At 41.1% G+C, this 20,714-nt stretch overlaps 1 protein-coding gene across 7 annotated transcripts in view; it reads right to left on the bottom strand.

Moving 5' to 3' along the window:
* Window positions 1-12,796: 12,796 nt before the first annotated feature.
* The window catches only part of ARHGAP36 (Rho GTPase activating protein 36), a 34,222-nt gene continuing 26,304 nt past the window's right edge, over window positions 12,797-20,714 (bottom strand). For 4 of the 7 annotated variants that reach the window (XM_003317678.5, XM_521264.6, XM_009439627.5 and 1 more), the window contains 10 exons: window positions 19,452-19,517; window positions 18,713-18,948; window positions 18,275-18,467; window positions 18,001-18,056; window positions 17,618-17,768; window positions 16,945-17,093; window positions 16,592-16,768; window positions 16,255-16,352; window positions 16,016-16,122; window positions 12,797-14,054 (listed from right to left, as the gene is read on the bottom strand). In XM_003317678.5, the coding sequence (XP_003317726.1) occupies window positions 13,897-14,054; window positions 16,016-16,122; window positions 16,255-16,352; window positions 16,592-16,768; window positions 16,945-17,093; window positions 17,618-17,768; window positions 18,001-18,056; window positions 18,275-18,467; window positions 18,713-18,948; window positions 19,452-19,517 (1,391 nt within the window). In that variant the 3' untranslated portion in view covers window positions 12,797-13,896. Of the gene's footprint in view, window positions 14,055-16,015; window positions 16,123-16,254; window positions 16,353-16,591; window positions 16,769-16,944; window positions 17,094-17,617; window positions 17,769-18,000; window positions 18,057-18,274; window positions 18,468-18,712; window positions 18,949-19,451; window positions 19,518-20,110; window positions 20,133-20,173; window positions 20,488-20,575; window positions 20,598-20,714 lie in introns of those variants that run through there. The other 3 variants (XM_009439630.4, XM_024353101.3, XM_009439629.3) reach the window with 3 other exon arrangements.

Genomic DNA, 20,714 nt, shown 5'->3' with positions numbered 1-20,714 from the left:
TATATACACAAAATACAGCACCCAACAACAGCAAAACAGTTTCAAGTACACATGCAACACTTGCCAAGATATACTACCATATTTCTGACTTGTAAAACAAACTTCAACTAATTTGAAGGATTTGAATCAGACAAAGTATGTTCTATAACCACACAGAATTAAATTAGAAATAAACAACAGAAAGATATCCAGAAATCTTCTAAACAGTGTAAAATTAATAAATATTTCTGATTTTCCTTTTGAACAGGAAGGAGTAACAGGGAGCAAATTTACCATCCCACTTGACATGACTAAAAACAATCAATGTATATGAAATAATGGTTCTCAAGACATTGAATGTCATGCAACAAAGGACAGTGATCCCTGAAAGACAGAAAATGAATGAGATGAGCCAACAATTGTTCCAGCTTGCTGCCTGAAAGATGTACCAAGGTGCAGTGCAGGGGATAGAAACCCAGGTGTTGCCCAGAATCCAGGCATTCTCTCTGAGTTGAGGAGTTAGACCTAGAAGTCCTAGGAGTCCCAGGTAGCTAAAGTTCACAGGGCAGAGTAATTGAGAGGAGAGAGTCAAACAGATAAAGAAATGAGGAGATCTGCAGAGTGTCCTTATTCATTGCTTAGATCAGGGCTGATGGATTTGTGCATGTAAGAACCCAAAGGGATTATAGAAATAGTACCTCACATTCACATAAGGCAGAAAATAATTTGTGTACCTACCACCAGAGTGAAAGACCTCATAATTCATGGGACATAGAGAGGAATACTCAGAAGGGTCTTGTCTGAGTAGTGAAGAAAATGAACCCTAGACTAAGTGCTGTTCTGGTCTACCTGGAAGTTTAAAAGGAAGACATTAAGTACCAGCCTTTTTTCAAGTAATTTAGCTGCATCCTAGAGCAAAGCTCACGAATAGTTATAGGAATACAAAATATACAACACCTACAAGTCAAAATTCACATCTGGCATCCAACCAAAAAATTACAAGATGAACAATGCATCAGGAAAACACTACTCATAATAAGGAGAAAACTCAGCTAATCAGAACAGACACAAAACTGGCACAGATGAGAAAATTAGTACATAAGAACATTAAAATAGTCAATTTGCCTGTATCTCGTGTTCAAGAAGATAGAGGAAATACTGAATGAACACGTTAGCTGGAGAAATGGAAGATACAAAAAAGATCCAAGTCTAACTTGCAGAGATGTAAACCACATTGTCTGAGGTGAAAAATACAGTCAATGGGAATAACAATATATCAGACATTCAAAGTAAAAGATAAACAAAGATAAAGATATAGAAATTAAAACTCTCCAAAATGAAATACAGGGAGAAAAGAGATGGAAGTAAAATGAGGAACATCATTAAGTTGTGGGATAATTTAAAGTAGCCTAATATATATGTGATTGGAGCCTCTGAAGAGGAGGAGAGAGAGACAGAAAACTAAATATTTGAAGAAATAATAGTATAAAACTTTCTAGAATTGGTGAAAACTACAAAACCACAGATCCAGTAACTTTAGCATGTCCAAGCACAACAAAGATGAAAAAAATACATTAAGCACATCATAATAAAATTAACCACAGTAATTCATGAAAACAAACTCTTAAAATAAGCCTAGAAAAAAGACACATCATGTAGAGGAAGACAGGTAAGGATGATAGATAATTTCTTTTCAGAAACCATGAAAGCTATAAGACAGTAAAACGATATGTTTAAAGTACTGTAAGAAGGACAAAGTAAATCCACAATTCCATACCCAGCCAAAATGTGTTTTTTTAAAAGGGATAAAATAACATTTTAGGATACAAAAAAGCTGAAAGAATTAATCACTAATTACATTTTGCACTTAGCAAATTGTACAGGAAGCCCTTCAGGTGTGTATCTATAAATATGGATATGCACAAAAGAAGGAAAACCACTGGGGTTTTAGCATATTAAAAGTAAAATACGTGACATTTTCAAAAAATTGGGAGGGAGGAAATGGCATATCTTAGGATTCTTATGTGGCAGAGAAAATATGAATATGGTTCCCAGGATCTCTACTTCCTGTTTTTATGTCCTGTGTAATCCACTCACCTTGAGTTTAGGTGGCACATGTGATTTGCTTCTAACTGGTAGAATACGACAAGAGTAATGGGATATTACTCCTTTAGTGAGGTCATGTTATACGGCAAAGATGATAAGCTGCCTCTCCTATCATTATATTGTGTTATAAAAGTCTTACCAGACTGCTAAGAGAGATTTTCTGCTAGTTTTAAAGAAGCAGACGAACATGTTATGAACTGCCTATAGAGATAGTCACATGGGAAAAAAAAAAATTGAAGGTGGCCTCTAGGACCTTGGGGACACCTCCAGCTAAGGTAAGAAACAAAGGCCTTTAGTCATACAGTTGCAAGGAAATTAATTAGGCCAACAAGTTTAATGATTTTGGAAGCAGATTCTTTTCTAGTTGATTCTCTAGATGAAAATATAATCAATCAAAACCTTGATTGCAGCCTTTGAGACCCAGAGCAGAATATCTCATTAAGCCATGCCTAGATTCCTTACCCACAGAAACTGTGAGAAAATAAATGTGTGTTGTTGTGTGTCGCTGCACTAAAGGTTGCAGCTAGTGCCCCAAGACAAGAAAAATAAGAGGTGAGTCTTTATTGCAGACCCCAAAGGAATAAGGAAGACTTTATTCACAGATACCACAGTCATCAATGTAGAAAAGCCAACCAATTTTACAAAACAAAACTATTATGACTGATAATATACAAATTCAACTTCCAAAATTTACTTTTATTTCTATATACTAATAATGAGTAATCATAAGTTAAAATTTTTTAAAATACCATTTACAAAGGCATCAGAAATGTGAAATACAAATAATTCTGACGGCAGAGCTGCAATATTACTGAAAACTATAATATGTTGCTGACAGATAATAAAAAAAGACCTAAATAAGTGGAGATTTACCTTGTTAGTGGGTCAAAAGAATCTCGGAATTGATCTACAGATTCAATGCAATACCAATCAAAATCCTATGAGACTCCTTTCATTAAGCTGATAAACTGACTCCAAAATTCCTATTTAAATGCAGAGGACCAAGAATATTCTAAACAACTTGGATAAAGGAGAATAAACTTGGTGGCTAAGACTACTCAATTTAAAGGTTTATTTATAGTCATAAAGATAGTATGATACTGACATAAAAATAGACAAATAGATCCTTCAAACAGACAAAATGTAGAAATACAGAAAAAATGAATTATTAACTGATTTTTGATAAAGTTATAAAGGCAATTCAGTGAAGAAATGGTAGTCTTTTCAATAAATGGTGCTAGAAAATGTGACTATCTGTATGGAAGAAAAAGATAAACTTCAATCCATACCTTATACTATATACAAAATCAACTCAAGGCTAGCGGTGGCTCATTTCTGTGATCCCCGCACTTTGGGAGGCTGAGGTGAGTGTATTACTTGAGCTCAGGAGTTCAAGACCAAGCTGGGCAACATAGCTAAACCCTATCTCTACAAAAAATACAAAAATTAGATGGTTGTGTTGGCACACCTGTAGTCCCAGCTACTTGGGATACTGAGGTGGGAGGATCCTTTGAGCGCAGGAGATCGATCCTGTAGTGAGCCATGATCACACCACTGCACTCCAGCTTGGGCAACAGAGTGAGACCCTGTCTCCAAAATATAAAAATAAAAATAAAATTTAAAAATCAACTCAAAATAAATCATAGACAGAAATAAACAAACTAAAAATATATTTTTTACATTTTGTTTCTTAATATGATATATTAATTACATTGATTGGCATTACTAGTCAATAGGGAAATGCAAACCAAAACCACAAGAAAATGCCATTCAGACTCACTGGGAGGGCTATAATAAAAAAGTCAGATAACAAATATTATTGGCAAGGATATGAAGAAATTGGAAATATCAGACATTTCTGGTAGGAATGCAAAATGATGCAGTCACATTTTTCACAAAGTGTTTGGCAGTTTCTCTAATATTTAAAGTTACGGTTACCATATGACGAGCAATTCCACTCCTAGATACATACTTAAGAGAAATGAAAACATACCTCCACACCAAAACTTGTATATGAATGTTTATAACAGCAATATTTAAAATAGGAAAAACTGGAAACAACCTAATTGATCCTCAACTAATGACTGAATAAATTAAATGATAAAAAATTTCTAGGAAACAAAAAACAAGAATACAGGACCAGGAATAGGGTGACGCAAGTGAGGAACTGAGGGTGCAAAATATAAGGACATCCTCATTCTCAGGGACTTGCACAACCCTCAGCATGAGTTCCTCCTTAAATTTTGTGCCTTAGGCGCCTCATCTCCTTCCTCTAATGTCGACCTGAGAGAGACATCTTGTGATCTTGGATTAGGCAAAGATTTTTTAGAAATGACACCAAAAGCAAGATTCATAAAATTTTTTAAAATGATAAACTAGACTTCATTAAAATTTTAGAAGTTCTGCTCTCTAAAGGGCACAATTGAGAGAATGAAAGTCAAGTCACAAACTAAAAAATAAAAAAAAAAAATCCAGATTGTACAAAGAACTGTCAACATCCAATCCAAAATCTTAGTTAAAAATGGGCAAAAGATTTGAACAGATACATGATGAAAGAAAGAGGAAAAATACAAAAAATTGCTCTACATCATTATTTACTAGGTGCATGCAAATTAAACATGGTATAGCTATACAATTAATTGTTATTCAGCATTAAAAAGGAATAAAGTTCTGATACATACTATTAATACATATAACATAGATGAAACTTAAAAACATTATGCTACATGAAAGAAGCTGGTCACAAAAGATCACATATTGCATGATTCCACTTACAAAAAATATCCAGAAGAGGCAAATCTATTAAGATAGAAACTACTTTGGTTGCCTAGGATTTGGGTGATGGGGAGGATAGAGAGTGACTGCTAACCGCTACATGGTTTCTTTTTAAGGTGATGAAAATATTTTTATTTAAATTCTGGCAATGGTTGCATGCCTCTGAAAGTATACTAAAAGCATTAAATTGTACACTCTAGATGGTAAAATGTATATGAAAATTATATCTAAACAATTATTTCAAATAATCATGAGATTTCTGCTTAGGAAAAGCACATAAATCTTTCTTTCCAAACTCCTGCACACTAAGGACAACTATAAACTCTGGAAGTAACTCAAAAGACAACCAAAGAAAAACTCTGAAAAGTGGAAGAGGAAGGTGTCTTGGTTTGGGACCACAGAACTAGGAAAACGAAATGGTAGCCAGTCATCTTATGACCTCTTATCCAACAGAAAATGGTGACCCAGGCCTGCCATTTCCTCACCACCAGCTTGGCAACGGAAGGTGGTCATATAAGCTCATTTTTCCTCAGGATCAAATAGAAGTGCTATCTATAACAGATGAGCCAGACAACACTGCAAATCAATAAGAGAAAAATCTCAAAACACTTGGAAACTAAACCAAACTAAACCAACCTTGGGTCAAAGAGAATATCTCAAAAGAAATTAAAAATGTATCAAACTGAATGAAAATAAATACTCGCCATATAAACACTAGTGGTATACTGTTAAAGCAATGCTAAAATGAAAATAGATAGCATTTAATGCTTACATTAGAAAAGAGTAAATCAATAATCTAAGTTCCTACCTAAAGAAAGTAGAGAGGAGAATAAACCAGATGCAAGCAGAAAGGAGGAAATAATAAAGATATCAGTATAAATAAAATTGAAAACAGGAATATAATAGAAAAAAATTAATGAAACAAACAGCTGGTTCTTTGAAAAGAGCAATAAAATTGAAAAATCTACTACAAGATTGACAACCAAAAAAAGAGAAAAGACACATATTACTAATATGAGGAATGAAACAGACTATCACTATAGACCCTGCAAACATTCAACGGATGTTAAGATAATACTAAGAACAAATTTAATCTCATAGATTTTGTAACCTAAAAGACATGTAACTAATATTTGAAAACCCAAAATAAAATAATCTGAATAGTTTTATAATAATTAAATAAAATTCTTTAATTCATAATTTTTCATAATTTCTAAAGTTCCCAAAAAAGAAATCTCTAGTCCCAGTTGGTTTCACTGGAGAATTCTACCCAATGTTTAAAGAAGGACTAGCACCAACTCTATACAATCTTTTCCAGAAAACAGAGGAGGAATTACCAATTTCCAATGCATTTTATGAGGCCAGTATTATCTTGATACCAAAACTATATAAAAAAGTACAAAAACAGAAAGTTACGGATCAATTACAGATCATTAATCTAGGCATAAGAATTCTCAGAAAAAAATAGCATAGTGAACTCATTAATGTAAAAATAAACAACTTAAATACCATGACCAAGTAGAATTTATTCCAGATACGTAAGCTGGTTCCATATTCATAAATCAACCATTGTAATCCATAATATCTACAGGCTAAATGAAAAATCATATGATCATATCAACAGATGCAGAAAAAATATTTGACAAAATCCAAAATTCATGATAAAAAGCAAAAACCTCTTAGCAAGATAGGAATAGAGACGCACAATCTCAACTTAATAAAAAGCATCTATTATACAAAAGACCTACACCTAACATCATAATTAATGGTGAAACATTGAACGCTTTTTCCTCAAAGATGAAGAAAAATGCAAGGATGTCCTCTCTCACCACTATTATTCAATATAATATTGGAAAGTCTAGTCATTGCATTTAGATAAGAAAAAGGAATAAAATGCGTATAGATTAGAAAGAAAGATATAAAACTGCCATTATTTTCAATTGACATGATTAGCTGCATAGAAAATTTTCAGGTAACCTATTAAAAAACACTCTCTTAAAACTAGTAAGTAAGCTCATCAAGGTCACATAAGACAAGATCAGCACACAAAAATCAATCTCTTTTCTATATACTAACAATGAACACGTAGAAACTGACATTAGAAATGCAATATTAGATATGTCTGGTTCCAGCTCCAACGTATAAACAGGTTGGAAGTTGTCACTTCCGTCCTACAACAAGAAAAAGCTGGACAAACTAAAAATCGACAACTTTTCTTGACCCATCAGATAACTGAGGTCACAGGGCAAACTATCATCCCTAAATCTGGAGAGAAAGGCACGTTCAAAAATCTACAGCAACTGAAATCTGCTTAACTAAAGCAGAAGCTACTGGAACCATAAGATGGTAAAAACATTTAAACGGTAGTTCTGAAAAATTGCTAAAAGGCTGAGTGTGGACTAGTATGAGAGTCAGAAACTCATAGGATCCACAGTCTTAGGAGGATCCTCACATTTTTTAATCTACTTTCCCTTCTAGGAACCCCATCAGGTTCTTACAATGAGGATACAGGATCCAAGAAAAGTCTCCTTATGACACTGGAGAGATAATAGAAGAGTAACCTTCCTGAAATACATCTAGAGCCCTCTCCATAACAAATGCTAACTCTCCAACATAATTCTGAAACTTTATCCTAGCTGAGAGAGGAGAATTCATCTGCCCTCCCGCATCTTCCAGCCTTCCTGTCTCACCTGAGGGAAAAATAGTAAACAAGGGTCAGACTTTTGAAGAAATAGATTGGAAACACTGCAGGCAAAGAATGGAACAGGAGGCAGGAGGGGAAAAGCTCTATCATTAAAGAAACACTTGTAAAAGTCACATTCCAAAGACACAGACCCATTAAAAGAGAGATGTAATCAGAAGATTATAAAATATCCCCCGATTCACACCTTAACACCATACCAACAGGGCTCCAGTATAATAATAGTGAGTTACAATTGAAAGAGCTGCAAGACACAGACTCTCTCTCAGAGGAGTACTTAGGAAAGCACAATGTTAATTGGGGAGACAAAAACAAGAACATAGAAAAGTTTAAGCCCGAGGCACCAATAGTTACAGAAAAGATTAAACAAAGCCCAATTCTTGCCAGATTAACATGAATCCTCAGACTAGAGGTTTACTTACCTTAATTCCTGACATCAGATACAATATGTTCAGCTTTCAACAAAAATTACAAGGCACACCAAAAGGCATGAAAAATCATAGTCTGAATAGACAATGCAAGCATTAGAACAAGACTGATACAAATGTTGGGATTATCAGACAGGAATTTAAAATAACTATGGTTAATATGTTAAGGGCTTTAATCAAAAAAAGTAGACAACATGCAAGAACAGAATAATCATGTAAGGAGAGAGATGGGAATTCTAAGTAAGAATTTTTAAATGCCAAAAATGAAAAAACACTAGCAGAAATGAAAGCTGCTTTTAATGGGCTCATCAGTACATTGGGCACGGCCAGGGAAAGAATGAGTAATCTTGAAGATAGGTCAATAGAAACTTCTTAAACTAAAATAAAAAGAAAAAAAAGAATGAAAAAAGAAAAGAGCATCCAAGAACTATGAGACATTTTCACATGATGTAACATGTGTAAATAGATTACCAGAAAGAGGAGAGAGAAAGAAACAGAAGAAAGATTTGAAATAATAACGGTACATCAATTTCTAAAATCGACGATAGACATCAAGCCACACATCCCGGAAGTTCAGGTGACACCATATAAATTGCCAAAAGTCATACTTAAGCATATCATATTCAAACTGCAGAAAACCGAAGGTAATGAGAAAGTCACGAAAGAAGCCAGAGGGGAAAATACTTTGCCTATAAAGGAAGAAGGATAAGAATTACAGTGGACTTATCACCAGAAATCATGCAAGCAGTGGCACAAAAGCAATTCAATGGGGAACAAATAGTCTTTTCAACAATTGGTGCCAGAGCAATTAGATATCCACGTGAACAGACATTTCACTGAAGACTATACAGATGGCAAATAAACACATAAAAAGATGTTTAATGTCATTAAGCATCAGAGAAATACAAATTTAAACCACAATGAGATATCGCTACACAACTATCATGATGGCCAAGATAAAAAGAAATAGTGACAAGACCAGATGCTAGCAAGCATGCAGATACATTGCTGGTGTGAATATAAAGTTGTATAACTACTCTGGAAAGTGGTTTGTCAGTTTCTTATAAAACTAAACATGCAATTGTGTACGACCCAGTAATTGCACAGCTGGGCATTCATCCAGAAAACTGAAAACATATGTCCACTCAAATTCTGTACTCGAATGTTCATAGTAGTCTTATTTATAATCGCCCCAAACTGAAGAAACAACCAAAATGTCCTTCAGTAGGTGAGTGGTTAAACAAACTATGGTACATCTATACCATGAAATACTACTCAGCAATAAAAAGAGATGAAGTACTGCTACACACAACCTGGATGAATCTCAAAGTAATCATGTTGAGTGAAAAAAAAAAGCCACTCCCAAAAGCTCACATATGTATGATTCCATTTATATAACATTCTTGACACGACAAAATTACAGAAATGGATAACAGATTAGTTACCAAGGGTTAGGAAAGGGGGTGGTGGGGATGAAAGGTAGATTTGTCTATTTTGCTATAAAAGAGCAACAGGAGGAATTCTCATGGTGATGGAACATTGCTGTATCTGGACTGTATCAATGTCAGTGTCTTAGTTGTCATATTGTACTGTAGATTTACAAGATAGTACAACTGGAGAAACTGGGTAGAGGATATTCAGGACCTTGCTGTATTGTTTCTTAAAACTGCATGTGAACCTACAATTATCTCAAATAAAAATGTTTAATTTAAAAAATATAAGTAAAACATCAAGAGATGGTGGTGTGGTGGTGTCACTGAGACCGAGGAAAATAAGGGTATTACCAATGTTTACTGAATGTAATAATAGGTTATTGGTGGTGACTTTTGCCACCATTTTATTAGAGTAGTGGGAATAGAAGCCTGATTGGTATGGACTGAAGAATAAATGGGAGGTGAGAAGGAAGATAGAGACTGGGCGTGGTGGCTCACGCCTGTAATCCCAGCACTTTGGGAGGCTGAGGTAGGTGAGTCACTTGAGCTCAGGAGTTCAAGACCAGCCTGGTCAACATGGCAAAACCCCATCTCTACAAAAAATACAAAAAAAAATTAGCAGGGCGTGGAAGCATGCGCCTGTAGCCCAAGCTACTTGGGAGGTTGAGGCATGAGGATGGCATGAGCCCAGGAGACAGGGGTTGCATTGAGTCACAATCATGCCACTGCACTCCAGCCTGGGTGACACAAATGAGACTCTGTCTCAAAAAAAAAAAAAAAAAGAAGGAAGATACAGAATAGAATAGACTCTTCTTTCAATGAGTTTGACAAAAAGAGCAGTATAGCAATTGTTACAGGGTGATGACGGATCAAGGAATTGTTTCTAAGGATGAGAGACACTTGATCATGAGAATATCCTGAAGTAAGTGAACTAGTAGACAAGAAGAGATTCAAAAATCAGGCAAGAGAACTGAGATAATAGTGTAAGCAAGGTTTTAGGGGTGGGGGTAATGGAGAAGGAAAGCAGAGGAGAGACAGAGCAAGGGAAAAGAAACTAGAATAGGAACTTCTAAGCTGAAGGAGTGCTATATAATAAGAAGTAGTGCTATGCAATATGAAGTGAGAGTTAGTGAAGCCAAAAAGACCTTTGTAGGTGTAGGGTCAAGGAGCTGAAGTTAACCTCAATCTCCTTTATGAAGTAGGAGTCTGAGCCATTGTATGGGGTGTGGTGAGGGTAGAGTGAAAGGGGCTGTTGTTTGAGAGGAGTGATGAAAATCTTGGAGTACAGATAGGATGAAAATTGGAGAAAGAGATGACCTAGGGTGTGTGAAAGGATTGCAAGGTGGCCAGAAGGGCCAGCTGAGGTTGGAAATTCTTGGGGTGCTGCTCCTTTCTCCCACAGTGGTTATTATGGAATCAGAGAACACATTTGTTTGGAAAGACCAAAAATTGGAGATAAATAGTGCAGATGTGGTATTTGGAGGGCAAGGGGATGATAAGGCAGTTAATACTAAATCAATATGCCCCAAATTTTGTCTGGACAGGGAAAATAGTGAAGACAAAAGGAAGGTCTTGGGTACTGGACCCCTCAGGGAAGCCAAAGAGCAAATGGCATGGACCCAGCCTTCATTAGAAGATTTGGGCCTCAGTGGGATATTGGAGTTGAAGCCACGCCCAGTGATGCCAAGTGACTGGGAGTGGTTGAGGTACTAAGAAGTTAAAGGTCAGAGAGGTGTGAGGCCAGGGTATATGGGGTAAGACTTCCATGTGTACATTGTTGGTGGCACCCAGAATAAGGACAGGACTTGGAGTGTCAGGAAGCCTGTGAGCTGGGTCCTTACAGTGTGGAGAACAGCAAGGATAATGCCCACATCTACAAACACTCTCAGGCCCAGTCCCTGAGGCTGGTTAGGAATTGGCACTGGGAAGAAATGTAAGATTAGGAGAAAACCTGGTTTCAGGGAAGGCCAGAGAGTGAAGGCAATGTTTTCAAATCTACTTTCTTCTTTGTTATCTGGTTTGTTTTGAAGCTGAATGGTGAAAGCACACGTAAACTTTTCACGGGACATATTTTACTTTTTTGACCCCATAAAGTCCTGGAAATGCAGTCAGAAGGTCTATCTGAATCTTACTCCCGGATTTCTGACCTTTCCCAAGTCTGAGCCCTAGTATGACTATTCACATAACAAGAAGGTTGGAATGGGTGAGCTCCTACATTTTCTTCTGCCTCTGATATCTGTAAGCCCCAGCTATAACTGCTAGAATCTGCCTGAAATATCAGTTATTGTCTAATAGCCTGTCCTTTCTGGAGAGAAAGGACCTACAAGGAAGAAACCTGAAACTTGCTTGTTGAAAGCCCAAACCCCAATATTAAATTAAATGATGAATATAAAGTTTTTAACAGTGTCAGACACTTTGGAAGACCTTGATATGTGTTAACTATCAGGATTATTATTATTTACAAAATTTATTAGTGTAGGAGGGGACAATGCTACGAGTCTGCAGTCTGTAAAGCTCTATGCAAGGAAATACCCTAAAGCAAAGTGTGTAAAAATAAATAACACAAACCATTCCACTTTCTAAGGCCCTGTATCTAACATGGAAAATTTCCAAGTATGTCATGAAGCCATAAGTTTTCAAGAAAGGTTGCAAGTTTTATCAGTCAGACAGCAGTATGTTCTTCCTCTGACCCTTGGAAGTCATATGTCTGCCTATGTTTTTAGGATTTTATTTTTCACTGATTCGGGGGAACTTCTCAGTTGAAAATACCTAGTGGTCTCCTCATTTATTCCCCTCCCTTCCCCCTTATAGGCTCTCCTCTTAAGCTTCCTTTGCTTCCCCTACTTCTCTTTCATCTCCCCTTAACCTTTTCTACTTTAATAGTAATACTTCCACCCCCTTTATTCCATTATAGCCCTTCCCCTTTATTCTATTTTACTTCCCTTTATTCCACCTCACCCCCCCCCATTTATTCCACATCAGCCCCTCCCCTTTATTCCATATCATCCCCTCCCCTTTATTCCACCTCACTCCACCCCCTCATTTCATGTCACCCCCCTTCCCTTTATCCCATGTCATTCCCTCTCTATTCCATGTTTCCCCCTCTCATTTATTCAACTCTATTCCCTCCCCTTTACCCCACATCACTCTATCCCCTTTTACCCACTTCACTCCCTCCCCTTTATTCCACATCACTCCACCCCCTCATTCCTTGTCACCCCCTTCCCTTTATCCCATGTCATCTTCTTCTTTATTCTACATCACCCTGTCCTGTTTATTTCTATTCACTTCTCCTTTACCCCTTCAGCTCTCTAGTCAGAGCTTCCCAACTCACCCCCCAAATTAAAAAGAAGAAAAACACAATAAGCCATGAATATGCTGCTGTCACAATACAGATGTTTATTAATGATTAAATGCCAGAGAAGTTTTAACAATCACAAATCTTTGAGCTCAGCAGTTGTTACCCATTAAATGATCAATTTCTATCCCTCAATACAATACAGTCTTCATTTTATGGACCTTAGCAGTTGTTATCCATAATATCAGCTGTAATTCTGGATCATATGCAACCCATATCTGTGTGTTACCAGAGCATGTCCCACAATTTTGTACTGTCCTGTATAAAGGAATTACAGAGACGATAGTTAAGAACATTTGTAATCAAGTGACTTTACCTACTTGGAACTATATGTCCTTACCTAACTAGCTGTTTTGCTGACAAGAGGGTGTAAACACCAATTGTCTTTAAAGCAGATCCAGGCAATAAAATCTAATTTTTCCTCTAACTTTGGATCCCAGAAACACTAATTAGATCTACACTTGAGGTTTCCCTGTTGGCGTGACCTGAGCAAAACTGTACAGAATTTTGGGAGAGGCCATTTGGCAAGCCATTGGTCTGAATAATTTGGAGGGGGAAATCCTAAGGTGGTGGAGTTGCTGCGTGGACACGGCTATGGGTTGGTGTGACATGATTTCGCATTAATTGTTTGTCAGCTGTCAGTAGGCTGACCTAACGTTCTAGCATGCCTCTTGAGGGCCTTTCCAACTGAGCTCTCTGGAGGAGGGTAGGAAAGTCAGGGAAATCATGCAATCCCATTTGGGGAAGGGAAAGCATCTCAAGATTTGTGAGGTTCCCTGGGAAAGGTGTTTACCACAAATGTCACATCAATTAAAGGAAAGTCTGCAGAGAGAGAGAGAAAGCCAAGATCAGGGGTAAAAGAGAAAGGCAAGGTAGCACCGGGGAGCTTGGGCATGACACAGAAACATCGCTGCTTTTACCAGCAGAAGAGACCAAGCATCCCCAGTGAAGGGGCTGGCAGTGTGTTTGGAATTCTCATCCTGACCCGAGCATCAGGTGGAACTCCTTCTTACCTTCAGATCTTTACCTTCAACTCTCTCCTTAATGTTTCCTGTGACATCCCAGATGTACCCCCACCCTTTTCCCCTGTCTGGCACCTTATAGAAGGAAAAACATCTAAGGAAAGAAGTAGCTGACGCCAGTTTTGGCCTCCTTCTCCCGGGGCACACGGAGCAATGGGCGGTCTTGCTCCGGAATGGAAGGGTTACCCGCTCCTTCCTCATCGTCATGGGAACGGGCAGTGCCGGGAGGCACAGCTGGCTCCTCAGAGGAACCTGAAAAATAGTAACAATGTTAACTCCTTATGTTTCTAGACTTTATACTTTGCGCAGCACCCAAGGCACTAAGACCTAATTTTGAGTTTCAAATACAGTATGAGGCAAGAAGGTAGGACAGGGATGATTATCCCCATTTGACATATAAGAATACTACAGCCTGACAGCAGAACACAGATCTCTGAATCTAGGACCACTGTGGGAACTGGGAAAAGAGCTGAGTTAGGAAAGAGAAAGAGTAAGACAGATACCCTGCGCTCAGAGGGAATGGACAATACCACCAGGGAGACAGGTAAGAGGGCGACCTCCTAATAACCACCACCACCCTACAAGTAACCTGACTAATTTTACCAAGCAAATGAGTAACAAAGCTAGAGCTGAAAGCTTACAGCACTGCATGGAAGACAGAAAGCAGGTGTTGCCCTTCAACACCTCTGGTGAGGACTTGTAGTCCATGACTTGGCCAGGCTGAGACTTGTTTTTAAGGAGAGTGGTATCTACAGGGAATGCAACATCTGCATCTTTATGAAACTGAATTGCCTTTGGATTCTGAACCTCTTTAGAGTTGAAATCTTTAAGCATTGGGACTTCTTCCACATTCATGACTTCTTCAAGATTGACAGCCAGGTCTTGTGGAGGGTCTGGAATTGTATTGAGAATGGAGACATCATCAGTTTCTGGAGCCATAGTGGTAACTTCTTCTTCTTCAAATGCATTGGCTTGGTCTTTCTGATAATCTTGAACTTTGTTGTAAATCTGGGCATCCTTAGGTTTTGGAGCCACATAGAGAACTGAATCTTCTTCAAGACTAGGGCTTTCTTCAGAGTCTTGGTTTCCACTAACATCAGAGGCTTCTTCACGTCCTGGAATTTCTTCAATATCTGAGGCTTCTTCGGTGTTTGGGACTCCACTCACATCTGAGGATTCTTCCTGGTCTTGCATTTCATCAAAATCAGAGACATTTTCAGGGCCTGTGACTACATGGAGAGCTGGGACCTCTTCAGGGCCTGCAATTCCATTGGTCTCTGGAGCTTCTTCATGGTCTGGAATTTCTTCAGTGTCTGAGGCTTCCTCATCATTTGGGATTCCATCAAAATCTGAGACCTCTTCAAGACTGGGATCTTCTTCAGGGTCTGAGAGTCCATTAAGCTCTGGAGATTCTTCATGATTTGGGATTTCATGTCTACCAGGGGCTTCTTCAGGGCTTGGAACCACATAAAGAGCTGAGACTTCTTCAAAATCAAGGTCTTCCTCAGAGTCTGAAATCCCATTTACCTCTGGGGCTTCATAGTCTGGGATTTCTTCAGTATTTGAGGCTTCATCATTTGGAACTTCATCAACAGCTGGGACATCTTCAAGACTGGGATCTTCTTCAGAATCTTGGATTTCATCATTATCTGAAGCATCTGCGTGGTCTGGAATTTCATTGTTTGGGATTACATCAAGATAGGGAGCTTCTGCAAGGTTAAGATTTTGGTGGTCTTCAAAATCTGCTCCTTCTTCTAGGTCATGGTTTGAGTTTTCTCCAGGGTTCAGGATTTCTTGCACATCTGGGGCTCCTTCAAGGTCTGGGACCATATCAAAATATGGAATTTCTTCAAAGTCTGGGATCTCAATGAGTTCTGGAATTTCATTATCTGGTTCTAGAATATCTCCAAGGGGAGGAAGATCATCAAAATTTAAAGTATCATTATCATCATCATCATCTTCCTCATCAAGCTCTGGTATTCCTTCAAGATGTGGGCCCTGAATCTCAAAGTTATTTGGGATTTCTAGACCTTGAGCTTCCCCAAAGACTACTCCTTGATTAAGATATTCAAATACTAGCTCTTCATCTTCCTCAGAGGACTCATCTTCCTCAAGGGGCTCATCTTCAGCAACGACCTGGCCTTCAAACAGGGCCTGACCTTCAACAAGGGACTGACCTTCAGCAAGGGCCTGACCTCCAGCAGGGAACTGACCTTCATCAAAAGGCTTGCTTTGAGCAAGGACAGCAGCCCGGGCTTCAGCAGAGGTTTCCACTGGATCAGAAAGTAGTGCATCCTCTTCCATCTTTATGCGTGCACTCCTGAATGGGAAGGATTTTGAAAAAGTCAGTTTGTGTACTTGCGTTACTTAATATAAAGATAGTCTGGAGTTGGAAAACCCCATAGGAGGAGGTGCTTCAGGCTAAGCATAAACAAACCCAAAAAACACTCACTGGATCTTCCTCAAGTTCCTGCGTCTGATAAAATCAAGTGCTTCCGGGCTGGACTTCCACACGCGCTTAGCAACCTGCCTCTGAATATGGGGAGGCACCTGAGGGTAGAATTAGCAACATTAGCCATCATTACACAGCACCTTTTCATTTATACTCATCTCTTTCAGGTACCTAGGACTAAAGGTACCAAGGCCAGCTAATGTGGGAGGAATTTCTAGACTGGACGATCTTGTGGCTGCCTGTTTTGGCTACCCTCAAAGATGCAGGTACAACTGTGCCTTGCCTTGTGAACAGGAGACGGATGTGTAAAACAAGTGCATCCAAAACTTGCACCTACCTGGAAGAGGACATCCCAGTTATCAATCATGGCACGGACCACATTGACAGAAGCAACATAGTGATCAATCCCCAGCTTTGTTTTCCTGGACTCTCTCTTGCCAAACTTTCCTTTTTTCAGGAGAGCAGATCCAAACACCAAGGCCAAGTTAGTGGAAGTCATACGGTTGCCTGGGACCTAGGCAAAGGAAAGCAGAAAGTGATTGACGCTGAGGTAGTACTGGGAGTTGTACAAATGAATATGTCTCTTTTTATTCTTGTTTCTCTCTCTCCTCTCCATCCACCCTCTTGCTGATATACTCCCACATATGTCCCCTACTACAGTTTTCACTACTCTTTCCAAGATCTTTTTACCAACTGTCCATCAATGCCAATTGAGTCCTCGCAGTTCTCAGTGATTTTATGCAGGGCCTTCAGCAGACGCTCCAGGGTATCACTGTGGCAGGGTGGCATCAGGTAGACCAGCAACTGCAGGGCAGAAAGCTGATCCTGGGGCTTTAAAGCTAGAAGAAGGAAAACAGGGGCTGTCTCAGGGGGATAGTCTTGGCTGCAGACTGATACCAAGGGAGGTGAGATTCTGCTTGAAACTTGCTGGCAGTTATGGAGAAAGTACCCAGGCATCTTGCCTTTGCTCATTTCCAAAGCATTTGAGCTCAGGAACTCTGAAAGCAAGAAGTGCCCCCATAAAAACCAGACGTCCTCTACAGAACCTGGGTGGTTTTTTTTTTTTTTTTGACCTGAGAGGGCACACATATCTTCAAGAAGCTCTAGAGAAATTTCCAAGCAACAGACTTATAATGGAACATTTAGAAATACAAAGAAAGTAACCCAAATACGTTTTTTATTAAAATTTTATTTTTAATTGACAAATAATAATTGTATATATTCTGGAGAGGTTTTTAAAATCTTCTTATGGTCATTTTGCCTTAGTTCTTCGAAGTCCTCCAGCCTGAGCTCTGTCCCTAGAACCCCTAGACCCCAGTAATATTTCCTTTCCTTGCCCTACTAGGGAGGTCAGAAGACTCACTTGCTGTCAGGAGGAATGACATGTACAGATCATCTGGCAGCAGAGAATCCTTCATGTCACGGAAAAACTCCTTGAGGAGTGCAGCCACATCATGCACATTCTGATTGTCATCCAGCACTACATCCAGACCTTGATCAAATTCTTCACGGAGCTAGGAAAAGGAGAAGACAGGAACTGTCTGCCTGGCCCACCACAGCTCCATCTTGGTCATTCCTTCAACAGGTTCCAGTATTCAGTGGAGGTAGCTGGCAATATGGTGGGCCTGGGGGCTACAAAGAAGACCCTGCTCCTCCCCCCACCAGGTAGTCAGGTCTATGGGGAAACCCCACCTCCTCCTGCTCTTTCTTATTGGAGGAACAAACATGTAAACATAGCCAATTTACCTGACGCACTCGCTGCACGGAGTATTCAAGGGTAAAAATCCCCACTGCGCTTAAGCCTGAAAGAAAAGACCAGGGGATGCTAAGCATCTCTGAATCCCTTTCCCATGGCATTTCTCTTCTCCCCTCACCCCCTACTGCATCGCGACCTCCACTGGGTGTCAGGGGAATGTTATCCAAGCCCTTCATCCTCGACCTCTTTTCTCCCCCCATTTCCAGAACATCCCTCCTTTCCCTTTGCTTCCTTCCTTGATTTACCCATTTGCAGCTCCCTTACCATGTTTTTCAATGAATTGGCAGCAAGCCTCAACAACCTGGGGGATTTGTTTCGCAATCGGATTGAGACTCATCTTCCTTTTGGATCCCAGAAGTCGTTGGCCAATTGGAAAGGAAATTTTTGAAAGCTGCAGGGTCTGCAGCAGCAGGGCTCCGTCTTCCAGCTCAGCCAGACTATCCACAGACACTGCACCCTGTGGAGAAATCCAGATTATCTTAAAACGGGAAATAAAGAGAGTCAATTAGGACCTTCCTGAGTACTGTATGTATGACATTCAGGACAAGATACATTCCCTTTGTGGCAAGCCAAGGACACCACTTCAACATATTGTGTTCAGCTCCCCCCTGCCTCTGAGGGCACAGGCCTTGATCCTCCGGCCTCACATTCCTGCATACCTCAGGAGAGGCCCCTGCCTGAAACCTGGAGGGTTTAACTCACTCGACGCCCACGGCGAGTGAACTCCCGGGGCAAGGTGGGCTCATTCCGCCTGCGACTGAAAAAGCGCCGGATGCGGCCAAACACCCTTCGCACCACGTTTCCCCGACGACGGCCCGCAGCCTGACCGGTGGCTTCTTCAACCTGCATCCTGGCTGTCAGTTCAAGATGCTTGCGGCGGGTAAACTCGTTCACCAGGACCTCTTCCAGGCTAATGCCAAATGTCTTGTGTGATACAGCTGGGGAGCCACGAGAGAAAGAATGAGAAACGTCAAAGCCTCGCAGCGCTTAAATCAGGAGGAAGCAGGGGCTGTAGCACTCCTCTCAGCAACCACCCGCAGCCAACCCCACCTCTCCAGAACCGCAGCGCCCCTCCCTGGGGAGCTAGCCAAAAAGACCCCGCAGTGGTTTGGCGAAAGGACTCAGCTCCACTCAACCACCCCGACGAGGCTCGAGGTCCCTGCCTTAAATTTTCCCTGGGGGTGACTACCTTGAAACAAAGAGGGCGATTTCTTCGGGTTGATCTGTGTGGGGTGAGTCCACCAGGAAGGTCTGAGAGGACCGCCCCAAGCACCTACAGCTACTGCGCCATTTCCTGATATCACCCCCTGTGGGGTTTGGGAGCTGAGGAGAGTGTCCCCTGGGACAGTGGACGCCACCCAGTCTCCAATAGCCAGGGCCACACTACACAGGGGGTTAGCATTCTATTTCTTTTCTAAAGAAAATACAAGAGCCCCCTCACCCCTCTGCTGTCCTCTCAAAATCAGAAACCACTTATCCAAGGTGTTCGGACGGTCAATAGGCAGAGCTACAGAAAGAGAAAAAAGAAAAGATACACTTACAAATAGGACTTAATAAGTGACTAAAACATCCCAATGCCCTGATCTGCAGCAGGGGGAGGGAGTGGCAGAGAGGCGAGCTCTGCCCAGCGGGCGAAAAGTAATTTGCTTTCTATGAGCCTCAGTTTCCCCACCTAACAACAAGGACAAGCCTATCTCACTCTTATCAGACTCCAAGAATTTAACCAAACCAGACATTCTAATGCGCCGCGTGCGCACCGCGCATCTTGCTACGCACCCGTAGTCGCTCAATACAACACTTAAAACATAATTTCCGGGGCTCTGAAGCCCCCAGATCACGCAACAGGAGAGGGGAGGGAGGGGCTCTCCTGCAGCGCCACCGCGGGTGAGGGTCGCCAAGTTACTGCGGGCGCGCTCGCACCAGGTTGCCGTCGGCTCCCTGCGCTGCGGTAGGAGAAGCGGCGACACCTGGCTGTCCCCGCACTCCGAATCTGGCATCAGTGGCTGCCAGCGGGGGCTCCTCGCCCTTTGCTTCGCTCAATTCAAGCTGCGTTCGCGGTGCGCGCCTAGCGAAGCTGCCACCCCCAGCACTTTCCAATACCTCTGGGGCGCGCCTGGGTCCGCGCTAACCGCCTGGGCTCCGCTGCCAAATCCGCGCGCTTACCCCTGAGATTCCCTGGTGCACTCGAACCTCGTCCTGCGCCGCGTCCTGCTCGCTCCCCGGCAGCCAGCTGAGGTGGGCAGTGCTAGAGGCGCACCTCCTGCCGCCGCCCCCGCGCCCGCACCGCCCTCCCGTTCACCGCCCGGCTAGGAGCGTCTCTCTCTCACGCACTGTCTTGCTATCTCCCTCTACTCTCTGTCTCTCGACCGCGCTGTCTCTGTCTCTCCCAGTTCTCTCCAGAGTGTCCCTCTGCGCTTCCGTCTCGCTCTGCCCTATTCTCGCACCGCACCTGGTGCGTCTGTCTCTTCACCGGCCCTCTGTCCACTTGTCTGTCCCTGACATCTGCCCGTCTGTCTTACTGCCCCCTCAACTCCCAGCCTTCGACCAAACTCAACTAATTTTTACCTCTTCCGCAATTCAACAAACAGCCTTCAACTCCGGCTTCTTCAGTTCCCCAGACGCCAGGAGAACTGATCAAGTCCGAGATCAGGCGTGAGCCCCTCCCACCCTGCCAGACCCCTAATCCGCCCTGTCCTGCCCGGAG

This window comes from Pan troglodytes, chromosome X, assembly GCF_028858775.2.
Source record: "Pan troglodytes isolate AG18354 chromosome X, NHGRI_mPanTro3-v2.0_pri, whole genome shotgun sequence".
Lineage (NCBI taxonomy): Eukaryota > Metazoa > Chordata > Mammalia > Primates > Hominidae > Pan > Pan troglodytes.
This window is presented reverse-complemented; position numbering and strand designations above follow the sequence as displayed.